This window comes from Cicer arietinum, chromosome 8, assembly GCF_000331145.2.
Source record: "Cicer arietinum cultivar CDC Frontier isolate Library 1 chromosome 8, Cicar.CDCFrontier_v2.0, whole genome shotgun sequence".
Classification (NCBI taxonomy): Eukaryota; Viridiplantae; Streptophyta; class Magnoliopsida; order Fabales; family Fabaceae; genus Cicer; species Cicer arietinum.
The window spans coordinates 13778038-13789367 of record NC_021167.2 but is presented as its reverse complement, the minus strand read 5'-3'; the positions used below and the strand labels follow the sequence as shown (position 1 = coordinate 13789367).

The 11330-nt window shown below is 30.3% G+C and overlaps 1 protein-coding gene across 7 annotated transcripts; it reads right to left on the bottom strand.

Moving 5' to 3' along the window:
• Positions 1-4664: 4664 nt before the first annotated feature.
• LOC101494995 (pentatricopeptide repeat-containing protein At4g33170-like) lies at positions 4665-9742 on the bottom strand. 7 transcript variants are annotated; one of them, XM_012711978.3, is made up of 4 exons: positions 7673-9742; positions 7302-7396; positions 5758-5837; positions 4665-5412 (listed from the first exon to the last, which is right to left on the bottom strand). In XM_012711978.3, the coding sequence occupies exon 1, from the start codon at positions 9457-9459 to the stop codon at positions 7759-7761; it is 1701 nt and encodes a 566-aa protein (XP_012567432.1). In that variant the 5' UTR covers positions 9460-9742; the 3' UTR covers positions 4665-5412; positions 5758-5837; positions 7302-7396; positions 7673-7758. The 7 variants fall into 7 exon arrangements, with proteins under 7 accessions (XP_012567432.1, XP_073220568.1, XP_012567431.1 ...); XM_073364467.1 differs by having other exon boundaries at positions 5758-5828; XM_012711977.3 differs by having other exon boundaries at positions 7310-7396.
• Positions 9743-11330: the final 1588 nt, after the last annotated feature.

Here is an 11330-nt window from a genome sequence, read left to right as displayed (position 1 = left end):
ATAGATCCCCACTATATATATATTGAAAAAAATTAATTGCACTTGCAATATTTTAAATATTAATTTTTTACTGAAACTACTTGACTTGTCACAGTTTTGTCTATGTTTCATTATAATTTAACTTTTAATATTTTAATTAATATGTTTTATATGAAATACTATTTCTTTCAGTTGTTACAAATGTACTATAATTTAATTTATTTATTTTAGTTTGAACAAAAACATGAAAAACCACAGTTCACTTTGACTGTTATATATATACAGTATTTTTTAAAATTATTAGCATATATATATATTATCTATCATTAATTTTTCTTTTGATTTTTATACTTTCTCTAAGAAGCATACTTAATTTCCTTTTCTTTTTAATTTTTGGAATAGTTAATAATAATATGTTTGTATTTTGTCAAGGAAGGATGAGGATGGAACACTAAACCTTCCCTATCTCATTAATTATACTTGATTTCCTCAAATGCAAGTTATCGCTCATCCAAACAAAAATAAATAATTTTGAAGATTGAGAATGCTTCCATGTTCTGCATGGATTTCTTTTCTTGCTAGTTCTAGTTAAATAATAATAATAATACTCAATCATGTTGAGATTCCTTAATTCGTTTGATTGGTAAAAGTCATCTCTTGTAATGTAGCAACAAAAACTAACGAACTTTAGTTTATTTGTCATGAAGTAGTAGTTTTTGTTGAAATTCGTGAAGGTTCATTAGATATCGATATCATGGACACTCTTCATTTTTATTTAATAAATAAATTGTAAGATTTAAAAAAAAAAAATCAACTTTAATTTGAAATTTTAAAACTTTCAAATATTATTTGAAACAACTTTCACTTAGCTCGACTATAAGTTTAGTCGGTAACATATGACATTGTCGTCGTAGCGTCAAACATAAACAACAAATTATCATCTATTTCATGTTAATAACATATTACACATGTACAAACACATACAAACATCAGCGTCTTATAATATTCTCAATTAGTTCTTAATCCTAATCATTTGATAATCATCTGTCATTATTTCACGGAACACATATTAATCATATCTTTTTCAACTATATAGTAACTTATAACATTTTATAATTATATTATCAAAATAATACTAATCATATTAACATCTTTAGCATCACTTAAATCATCATAATAACATTTAAATTAATCATTTCTCACTACTATTTCAAGATAAACTAATAATACACACCAACAAATTTGGGGAGGGTAGAGTAATTTTTCATTATTTTTGCTCTTGTACATTCGTGCCTATGTTTTAATTTCAGTGTTAGAAAATTCTTGTGGCTATTAAATTGAGCTATCCTATTTTTTATCTTGTGTATGTAGTTTTATGCTTGACATCATTAGAATGAGATTTATCTAAAAGGTTTTTTTCTTCTTAATTTTGATTTTTAATTTGACGATGTTGGTTTCAATTGATGGATATAAGTGGTTATGTTGTTTAACACATTTCTCTACTGAATTGAATTTTGAATACAATTATTCATTTTAAACTCAATATCAAGTATTTTGTATACATAGTAATCAAGTGAAAAAATATACTATATATTCATTTTCTTGTTTTTAAATTATTGACATTGTTGTTTCTTCTTTTCATTACACAAGATTGTGAACTACTCTACGAATAAGCTTATTTGAAAGTCGGAAGTTACATTGATAAAGAAACATTATTGATCAAATTAGTAGTTTAGTTTATTAAGAACATGCTAAAATTTAAACTATGATTAAGATTAATTTATAGTTTATATGATGTTTATAACCAATTTTTGAATGAAATTGTTATTTCACACTGTAATTGAATGTAGTTTTTTATTTGTGCAATTTTGTCTATCTAATTAAATATAGTTATGAATAAAAAAAATGACCTTTAATAGCACTTGCATTAAAAACTCTATTAAATTTTGTGTGCAAAAGTACTACAAAAATGACTTTAAATAGTTTTTTTTTTTTTTTTTGGTTACGCGCTATTAAGAGTGAAAAATTTTATGGCCTTTTAATTGCTACAAATCAAAACATTTTATAGCACTTTTAACGGCTAATAAAACCTCAAAAAAGTGTATTAAATTTATAAAATAGCATTGTGTAATGATGATATATAATTTGATTTTAGAAAAATAGAGATATTAAAGATTAAGATTTAAAACATTTTTATGTCTAAAACTTTTTTATGTCAATTAAATAATATTTAATTGTGATGTGATAAGTTTTTTAAAAGACTATTATTACTTTTAGTGGCTCTTCATTTATTACTAGAGATATTAAAGTCGGTTTACAGATTAGATGATTGTTTTATTGACTATATAATCAATAGACGTAGTCATATCAATCAAGATGAAAAAAATAATCGAGAATCTTGCCACGTTTTTTCCACATGTTATGTCTTTCCTTTGTTGATAGATAAAATTTTATGTTAGCTTTCCGTGTCCATGTTTTTGAGTTGACTTCAATATCATATTAAATACATAAACATTCTTTCGTACGTTTGTTTCTTTTCTATGTCATCTGTTGTAACTACAACTAACGTATATATATAGTTTATTCATCCCATATTAATTTATTGAATTGCATACTATTAGAATATTAGGAGGAAAACAAACGGTATAAACAAAAGTATATTAGAGATAATGAATTTGATTTAAATATATTAATTTTTATTTATATTTTAAGATAAGAAAAATATGATTCAAGACGATAAATTTGGCACAATTATAAAATTTGGATGATTACATATAATTGGTGTATCAAATGTGATTAAAAGTTTTTATATTTAATAAAAAATTGATATTAAATATATTATATAAGTGAGATAATTTATATATTTAATATTCTTAAATTTTAGATAAATAAATAATATTTAATTCATTTATTTAATTTTTATTAACTCAATATGATCATCCAAAACAATTAACTATTTAACCATCCCATCTTAATTTATTAATTAAAATTAAAGACCAAGTTTGAGTCACATCTTAAAATATTTTTATTTATTTAATTCTCTAGTTCTTAAATGAATATGAAACTTTAGTAAATTAGAGTTCTTCCGATAACAAGTAAATTTTGATAAAAAATTATTATAATAAAAATTTAAATTCAAATTTTTTTGAACGATCAATTTATTAAAAATTTAAACTTATTAATTACTTAATTCAGATCTTATGATAATTGAAAATAGGCCGGTCAGAGGAAGATTTTTTTTTGGTTAGATGGAGATGAATTAAAACTAAATATTCTCCAGCTTTAAAATTAGTAGATAAAAATACACCAATCAATAATAATCATGAAATTTTATTAACGCATCATATTAAATTATTGTCATTGTCATGTTGTCCACCCAAAAACTCTTCAATTCAAATGCTTTGTGCTACAGTATCCCGAAATTTATGGCCATATGATTTTATAGTCAGTAACATTAAAAACTCATTCATCTTTTTTACCGTAACTCCTTCACGTTCCTATGAAGAAAACTTCCTATTTGTTTTTGCTAAAAATAAAAGTATCAATATTTTTTTTTACTCATTGACCTTTCAATCATCGACTAAAAAAATTAGCAAACTAAGGACACACAGACGTGTAAAGTTTCATTCGTACAATAATTGCATTGTATATATGCATATTTTTTTTACATTCGATACCTCCTGTATATAACGTGATAAAATAAAGTTCGGCGGCCATACAAAATTATTGAAATTAGATTGTAAGGTCTCGAGTTTGAACATGTGACAAGATATTTAACTTAATAATAATATTGATATTTGTCGGTTTGAACTAAAACTTCAAAATATCTTTTAACTATTATAGAAATAAACGATAATCTTTTAGAAAGTTGAATCGAGTAATTAACAGACTAAGAACTCATTTTAAACATGATAAAATATATTCCGTAATTTCAAATAACTAAAATCTGCATCAGATACACTCCTTCTCTCTCTAAAATATATATATAAGAAAAACAAAAACAAAAATAAAACAAAGTTTTAGATATTAACCATCTATTATGTTCAATAGAAGAATATAATTCATAGATATTTTGTGGAAAAAACTAAAAGAAAAGCATAAAAATTACCAAGGTAAGTTGGGTCTCCTTACTTTGAATTTATTCAATAGAGGGTGTGAAAAAGATGGAGGGTTGGAAAGAAAAATTCTTATCAACGGCAGATAGAGAAGTTTTGATCAAGGTTGTTGAACAAACTATTCTTAAATATATTATGTGATGTTTTCTTCTCCATTAAAGCTTTTATAACCTACAAGAGAACATGATTAGTAATTTTTGGCGAGGTAGCTCTGGTTGAGAAAGAAAAACCCATTGAACCAAGTGGAATAACAAAAAAAGATGAAGGAATGAAGTATTGAAGTCTTAGAGCCTTTAATGATGCCCTTCAAGCTAAGCATGCTTGGAGGATTATTGATAACGCTGACTCCATTGCCATCAAAGTGTAAGAAGGCCAAATATTTTCCGACCTTTCTATCCTCCAAGTCCAAGCCAAACTATTGCCCCCAACTATACTTGGAAAAGCACTACACATTCATGCTGCCAAGAATTTTAAAATAGGCACCTATTTTTTTTTCTTCCCAACAAATATACATCAATTGAATGCTTTCTTAATTTGTACATAAAATCTTAAACTAACTAAGATATGGAGTAGAGGGTGCAAAATTTATTCATCGGCCAAGATCTTGCTATTTTCCACACAATATCACTCATACATTTACCGGCTTCTATTTCTATTACCTTGGATTTCCTTTTCACCTCCACTCAATTAGACTATTAGAGCATCTTTAATGGTGAGGACTAAATGAGTTTTTTTTACAAGTGGGGAGGACTAAATGAGTTGCTTAATTAATTTATTGTGAGCCCAAAACGTCATATATGTTTTAAGCAATCTAACTAGTTTTTACTCCGAAGTGGTTGCCTATAAACAACTCAATTAAACTCACATACTCATGATATGAAGAAAGAAAAATAAGACAGCAGGAAGGAAGCCCTTCCCTCATCCCCTGTTGGTTTGGATGATACTTCACAATCTGGAGCTTCTATGCTTTGTCGCTGTGGATGAGGGTGCTTTTGTTGTGCTTGAGGATAAAGACGATGATGAAGTCTCTTCAAAAAGAATAGTGAATATCTCTGTCGCAGATGAGGAAATACTGCCCTTCCTGTTGCCCCTGATAAAGGAAGCGTTGAAATCTCCACATCCTTGGTTGGAGCCTATAAGGGCTAACAGCATGATGAAGGCATGAGTCACTTTGGCAGTCTCAATAACCTTTGTACCTTTAAAATTCTAAACAGTTCTTTTTTTGGAACCAAAAACATGAAATCTTTCTCCACTTCACTCTCCCCAATATCCTTCTGTTTTTGATGCATGCATAATGCAGTCTTTCAAGTGATGAGAGCTGGAAACAATAAAGGAAAAAAGTAATATGGTGTTATTTTAAAAAAGAAAATAGGATGGTTTTTTCTTAATTGTTAACTATATAGATATGAATTGGTATGTGACCAATATTTGATAACACAAAATCATAGAAATTTGACAAATCATAGTTTATTTAAAATGATAAATTTTTCATCATTGTTTAGCTAACTGCAACTTGTACGCTACAGTGATATGTGATTATTCATCAACTGTAATTGCCAAAATTGCGTTTAACAAATAGTTCAGAGTTCGGTGAAAACAGCCATGCCATCAATCTGAAAGGGAGCAAATATGCCATATAGGTGGAGACGAGACATATACTCACTAAGAAAATGGCCGAGTCGTGATTGAAAGAAGATGAAAACTTAACAAAATTTTGTACCTTCAAATCAAAAGCTGCCAAAGCTGCAATTAACATTTTAATTCAAGAAAATATCAAATATGGTGTTATACACCCAGAAAGAGATAGTAAAATAACAATGTGTTAATTGTTAGGTGGAGTTAACTGTCCAAGATATAAATGTTCATTGAAAAACAATGTCAAAAGGAGAAATGATGACTAAAGAGTATATATTCCTTCTTGTCAATTGACTTTTATAGTCGATATAATAGGATGATAAGGAATTGAATAACAGACCAGGAAATACAAAGCCAGATGACTTATTTAATAGGTACAGTAGGCTGCTTAGGAACTGAATAATAGAAAAGGAAATACAACATTATGATAAACTATAACAACAAAAGTAACTGACTGTAAGACTAACTGATCAAAACATTTAATATTAACCTAACCATGAATCTATGATGGGCACTTTTTTTATACAATCCTACTGAACCATGTTCCTTGACTAGTTTTTTTAAAATGTGGGCTCATTAATTTCGTTTATGAGTTAAGTGTTGGAGAGTAAATTATACAGTACATATATTTTGACATATTTTGACTGTAGAGACAGGTCCTTAAGCCTAATATGACCAAATGAAGGCTGGAAATGGATCAACAGATGCAAAACCACGGCCAAATTAAAACTAGTTACATTGTTTCGTGAAAAGATCAATATATTTTAAGAAATACTTATTGATAGAATACCCATAAAATGAACACTGCAACAGTATATTGTTGAATTGAAAAAAGATGAGCGGCCAAGAGCTATACAATGGTGGAAACGCAAAAGAAAGAAGTTTAAGAACTCCTAAGCGGCAAGATGCTCCTACTAGAGAAAGAAGTTTTTTCTAACTAATTCTTAACAACATATCAGCATACCCCTTACCACACTCTCCATCACAATATGCATTCCCCTTCCCTCTAACAGAATTCCAAGAATCCCGCACATCATAACTAACTTTCATTCCCTCCCTTTTTATCTCTGTTCTTTCTGCATGAATAACCTTCCACAGCTGACTTTGGCCTTCCTTTAGTCATATCATTGTCACTTGGCTCATTAGTAACCTTGTCACCAGGCCCATTCTTATCATGGCCTCCCCCTAAAAGCACAGCCTTGTCCTCAAGACTGAGAAGAGGAAGCTGGCTTTTAACAATTTAATTGAGCACTTATTTGATAGCTTATTGTATAGATCTTTATGTATACGCTGTTCCTAAATAATCTAACTTGTTTAATTGAGCACTTCACACAAACTCTGTAAAGGTTGTTTCGATTAACTAGAACAAGTTTGGGGAGCATTTGAAAATAAGCTAAAAATGGCTTAAGAGCATGTCATAAGCTATTAACATAAACTTTTCCAAACATTTACACAAATGTTTTCCAAACACCCTCTCAAATTTAATATATTAATCAATCAACAAATAGGACAAGCATGGGGTTTAAATAGCATGTCTTGTACAAGTAATAGTTAAGAGAGGCACAAAATTACCCAGTCACCTGATCAGTTCGAGAATGTTGTTCGAGCATCAGTCCTCAGGTGGTTTGTGTGTACTGCCGCATATCATTCTCCCTTATCTGCATCTCCTGTGATGGCCATACAAATAAACAACTGAATTTGCAAATAAATAATTTCATGAACTGCCTGATTTGCGATTGCAAGATATTTATAACTGAAATTTTCAAATTCACTTACTAGACTATCATAAGAAAGGTGATTGTGATGATATATCTTAAACTTAATTTAAATAAAAGTTGTTCAAAGGGTGATAAAAAATAAAAATAAATAATAAAAGAGAGAGAGAGAGAGAGAGAGAGAGAGAGAGAACAAATTATACAAACTACAACTCAAATAAGACTTACAATTACGAGGAACAAATAGTTTTGTTTCTCCAGCAACATTTGTCATGGTCATGGAAAAAATAGTTCTGTGATATATGCTAATGCTATTACCATATATCTTTACAACTACAATCGCCATTCAGAAATCTGTGGTATCTGTTGACGTCCCTTACAATAATTTCCCTTTCTAAAACTCTAGTCATATACTTAAAAGCCTCGTGGCAATCTTTACAAATCCTCAAATTCTTCACAATCCTTAATGGCTTACCCTGTGGTACAGATCCACACAACACTCCAAACGCAACTGCCAACTTCTCACTGTGATACCAAAGAGCTTCCTTTCTCTTTTCTTCCCCAACATTATGCAACAACTCATCCCAAACAGGAACATATCCTAATTTCTCAATATCCCCCATCAACTCGGACAGCTTCTGATAAATCTCCACTGACCTCTCATGCTTCCAATCCCCTGCAACAAAAACATGAACTTTCCCCTGCACCTCAATCCAACTCCTCCCTCCTTTCTTCTTCACCCTCTTATCTTTCATAGTCTTCCTCAACTCCGCAACATCATCCCACCTTCCAGCAGCCGATAAAACATTAGCAACAATTACAAAAGCAGAATCATCATGGGGCTCTAGTTCCAATACCTTCCTAGCCATAACCCGAGCCTTATCAACCGCACCATGGTACGCACAAGCAGATAGCAAAGCTCGCCAAACTGCGGCATCGGGTTTAAATGGCATCGTCAATGCTATCTGCTCAGCACGCTCCAATTGTCCAGCACGGGCCATTCCACCCACCAAACATGTATAATGCTCAAGAGTCGGTTCCAAACCATAACCCACTTTCATCCTATTCAACCACAAATCAATCTGTAGAAACATCCCAGCATTATATAGCGAAGTTAGAATCGCCAAAAAACTATACTCATCAGGCACAAGTCCACAACCTTCCATAGAATCAAACAGTTCAAAAGTAGTTTGGCAATCCCCTTGTTGTGCATAACCAGCCATCATTGCATTCCAACCCACAACATTCATGCAATACAAATTATCCTCAAAAACCCGTCTTGCATCGTTAACAAGACCCGTTTTACCATACCCATCAACAAGAGAAGTAGCAACAACAACACTTGAATCAAGACCAGCAACAACAGAGTGTGCATGAATAATCCTACACTGCTCCAACGCAGCAAGCTGAGCAGCAGCACGTAGACTGGCAGAAACACTATGAACAGTAGACATAAAACCCTGACATCTCATGTCAGCAAAGAGGAAAAGAGCGTCAGAATATCGAAAATTCTGAGAAAGAGCGACAATGATAGCGGAGTAAGAAACATTGTCTCTGTGGGGAGTTTGGTCGAACACTTGAAGGGCATGGTTGGGAAGTCGACATTTGGAGTAAAAAGTGAGGAGCGAGGAAGAGGGAAAAGGGTGGTGAGAGAGTGCGAGTTTAAGGGAGAGGGAATGGAGGGAGAGGCCGAAGGAGAGACAAGAGAGGGAAGCGCATGTGGCGAAAAGGGAAGCGACGGTGCGGTGGTTGGGGAGGATAGTGTGGCGAAGCATGGAGAGGAAATAATGGAGGGAGAGGAGGGTGTTAGAATGTGCGGTGATGAGTGAAGTCCATGTCACAACGTTGGGAGAAGGGATTCGGTTGAAGAGGGAGAGAGCATAGGAAGAGAGGTTGGATTTGAAGTAGTGTGTTACGAGGTTGTTGAATATGGCAATGTCTGTTATGTTGGATTTTATGACTCGTGCGTGTATCGCTCGGGGATCCAAACCCTTGTTGTCGTTCAAAACCATCATTGATCTGCAATGTTTGTTTCTAAGCTCACACAATGAATAAAACGAGACAATCGAGAATTTCTTTCTTAAACCGTGTAGGTCGAAATGATATTTTGGAAACGGAAAGTTTCTTTCTTGTGCTCTTGTATTTTCCCTCCACCAAATCCAATTCTTCCTTCGGATGATTTTCTGTTTTTTATTTTAATATTTTGAAAATCAAAATCTTTTTCATTGTTAAGTTTCTGACTGAATTTTGAATTTCAGTTCTCAATTAATTTTTAGTTATGTCACTTTATTTACCTCACCCCATTACGAATTCACCCAAATAATAAAAAAATTATTTAAATAATTAAGAATAACAAAAAAATTAATATTGAACTTTTGAAAATTAATTCAAAACCTAACAAAATTTTAAAAAAACTAACATATAATGTATTTATGAGTTTAATAAATTTTCAATCTATATAAATATTTTATTTTTAATTCTTAAAAAAAATTTAAAAGAGTGATCTCAAAAAAGAATTGTGAGTATAATTGATTACTGTTGTTAAATTTTTGTAACAGTTGCACACGTGACACCACGCAAAGTATTTTTTAAGCGACCTTGATTAAAAAACTATTAATTTATATTTTAATTATTAAACATCCTTTTAACATATCTTCTATCATTTATATTAATTATTATTTTATTAAAATATTAAACCAAAAATGAAAATTAAAAAAAAAAAAACACACACACACACCTTAAATCCCTAAATTAAGGAGAAATTAACCTTAAGTCCATAAGTAACAAAATAGAACATAAGATCATATGTTCTTCTTAACTTTTTTTTCTCTCTTTTGATTGCAATCTTACCTTCACACACCTAAAATTATCTCGAACATTTTAGAAATTATAATCTAAATAATTAGTCCCTAATATATAAATACTAAAAATTCAAAAATAATATTTCTTTATTTAAATCATAAATATTATAAAAATAATAATAAATATCATAAACAACATTGAAAATATGACTCTATTTTTTCAAAAAATATGATCCTTCTTTTTTCTTAAAATTTGATTTTGTTTATAAATTGTGTCTTTTTTGTTTTTGGATCCTATATTGCAGGGTGAATTTTTATCTCTTAGTAATATTTTTTCAGCGCAATAATACTTTTAAAACAATAAAAATAAAAATAAATAGGTCTTGTGTTGTTGGTTTGATGGCATAGGCCTATGGCCGGCCCTAATTTATTAAGTCTCATGTATATTGGTTCTAATCCACATGTTAGAGGGAGTCAAAAAAAATCTTATGACAAAAAAGTTCATTAAATTAAAGTCACCTATACAGAAAATCCACAAAATTTTATGGATTTAGAGGGTCCATAGGCACATTTAAAAAAAAAAAAACAGCAATTTTCTTTTCTTCAATTTTTATGATATCCTCATCAAAAATTTAATAAAACATAGTATATATGATATGACAACAACTATTGCATACAAGTTTATTAGATAAAATAGTAGATTTTAGTGTTTTCGAAGGGAATGATACTAACAAAACTATATCATAAAAATCGGATGACCACAAAGCAATTGACAATAAACAATTCTAAATATAAACACAACTACTTGCGTTAGGTCTTGAGCATATGTTGAATATTAAGAAATAGTTTCGTAATAATTTGTATCTCATAATCAAGTCGAGTCTATTGTAGACTTGTAGTCAAGCCAAATGTAACTTTCACAATGCAGCACATATTTTACCTATCTAATAAAGAGTTGTGCATTGGGTAATAAAACCAGCAAGACATGTTCATTTTATGTTATAAGTGAATTACTACAAATTGCACATTGACAAACAAATAAATTCATCATCACTAGTTGATTAATGGATTCTCGTACCATAATA

What these genes read in the sequence shown, in the direction of transcription:
- LOC101494995 (XM_012711978.3), bottom strand. Translation starts at nt 9,459, where the DNA reads ATGATGGTTTTGAACGACAACAAGGGTTTGGATCCCCGAGCGATACAC.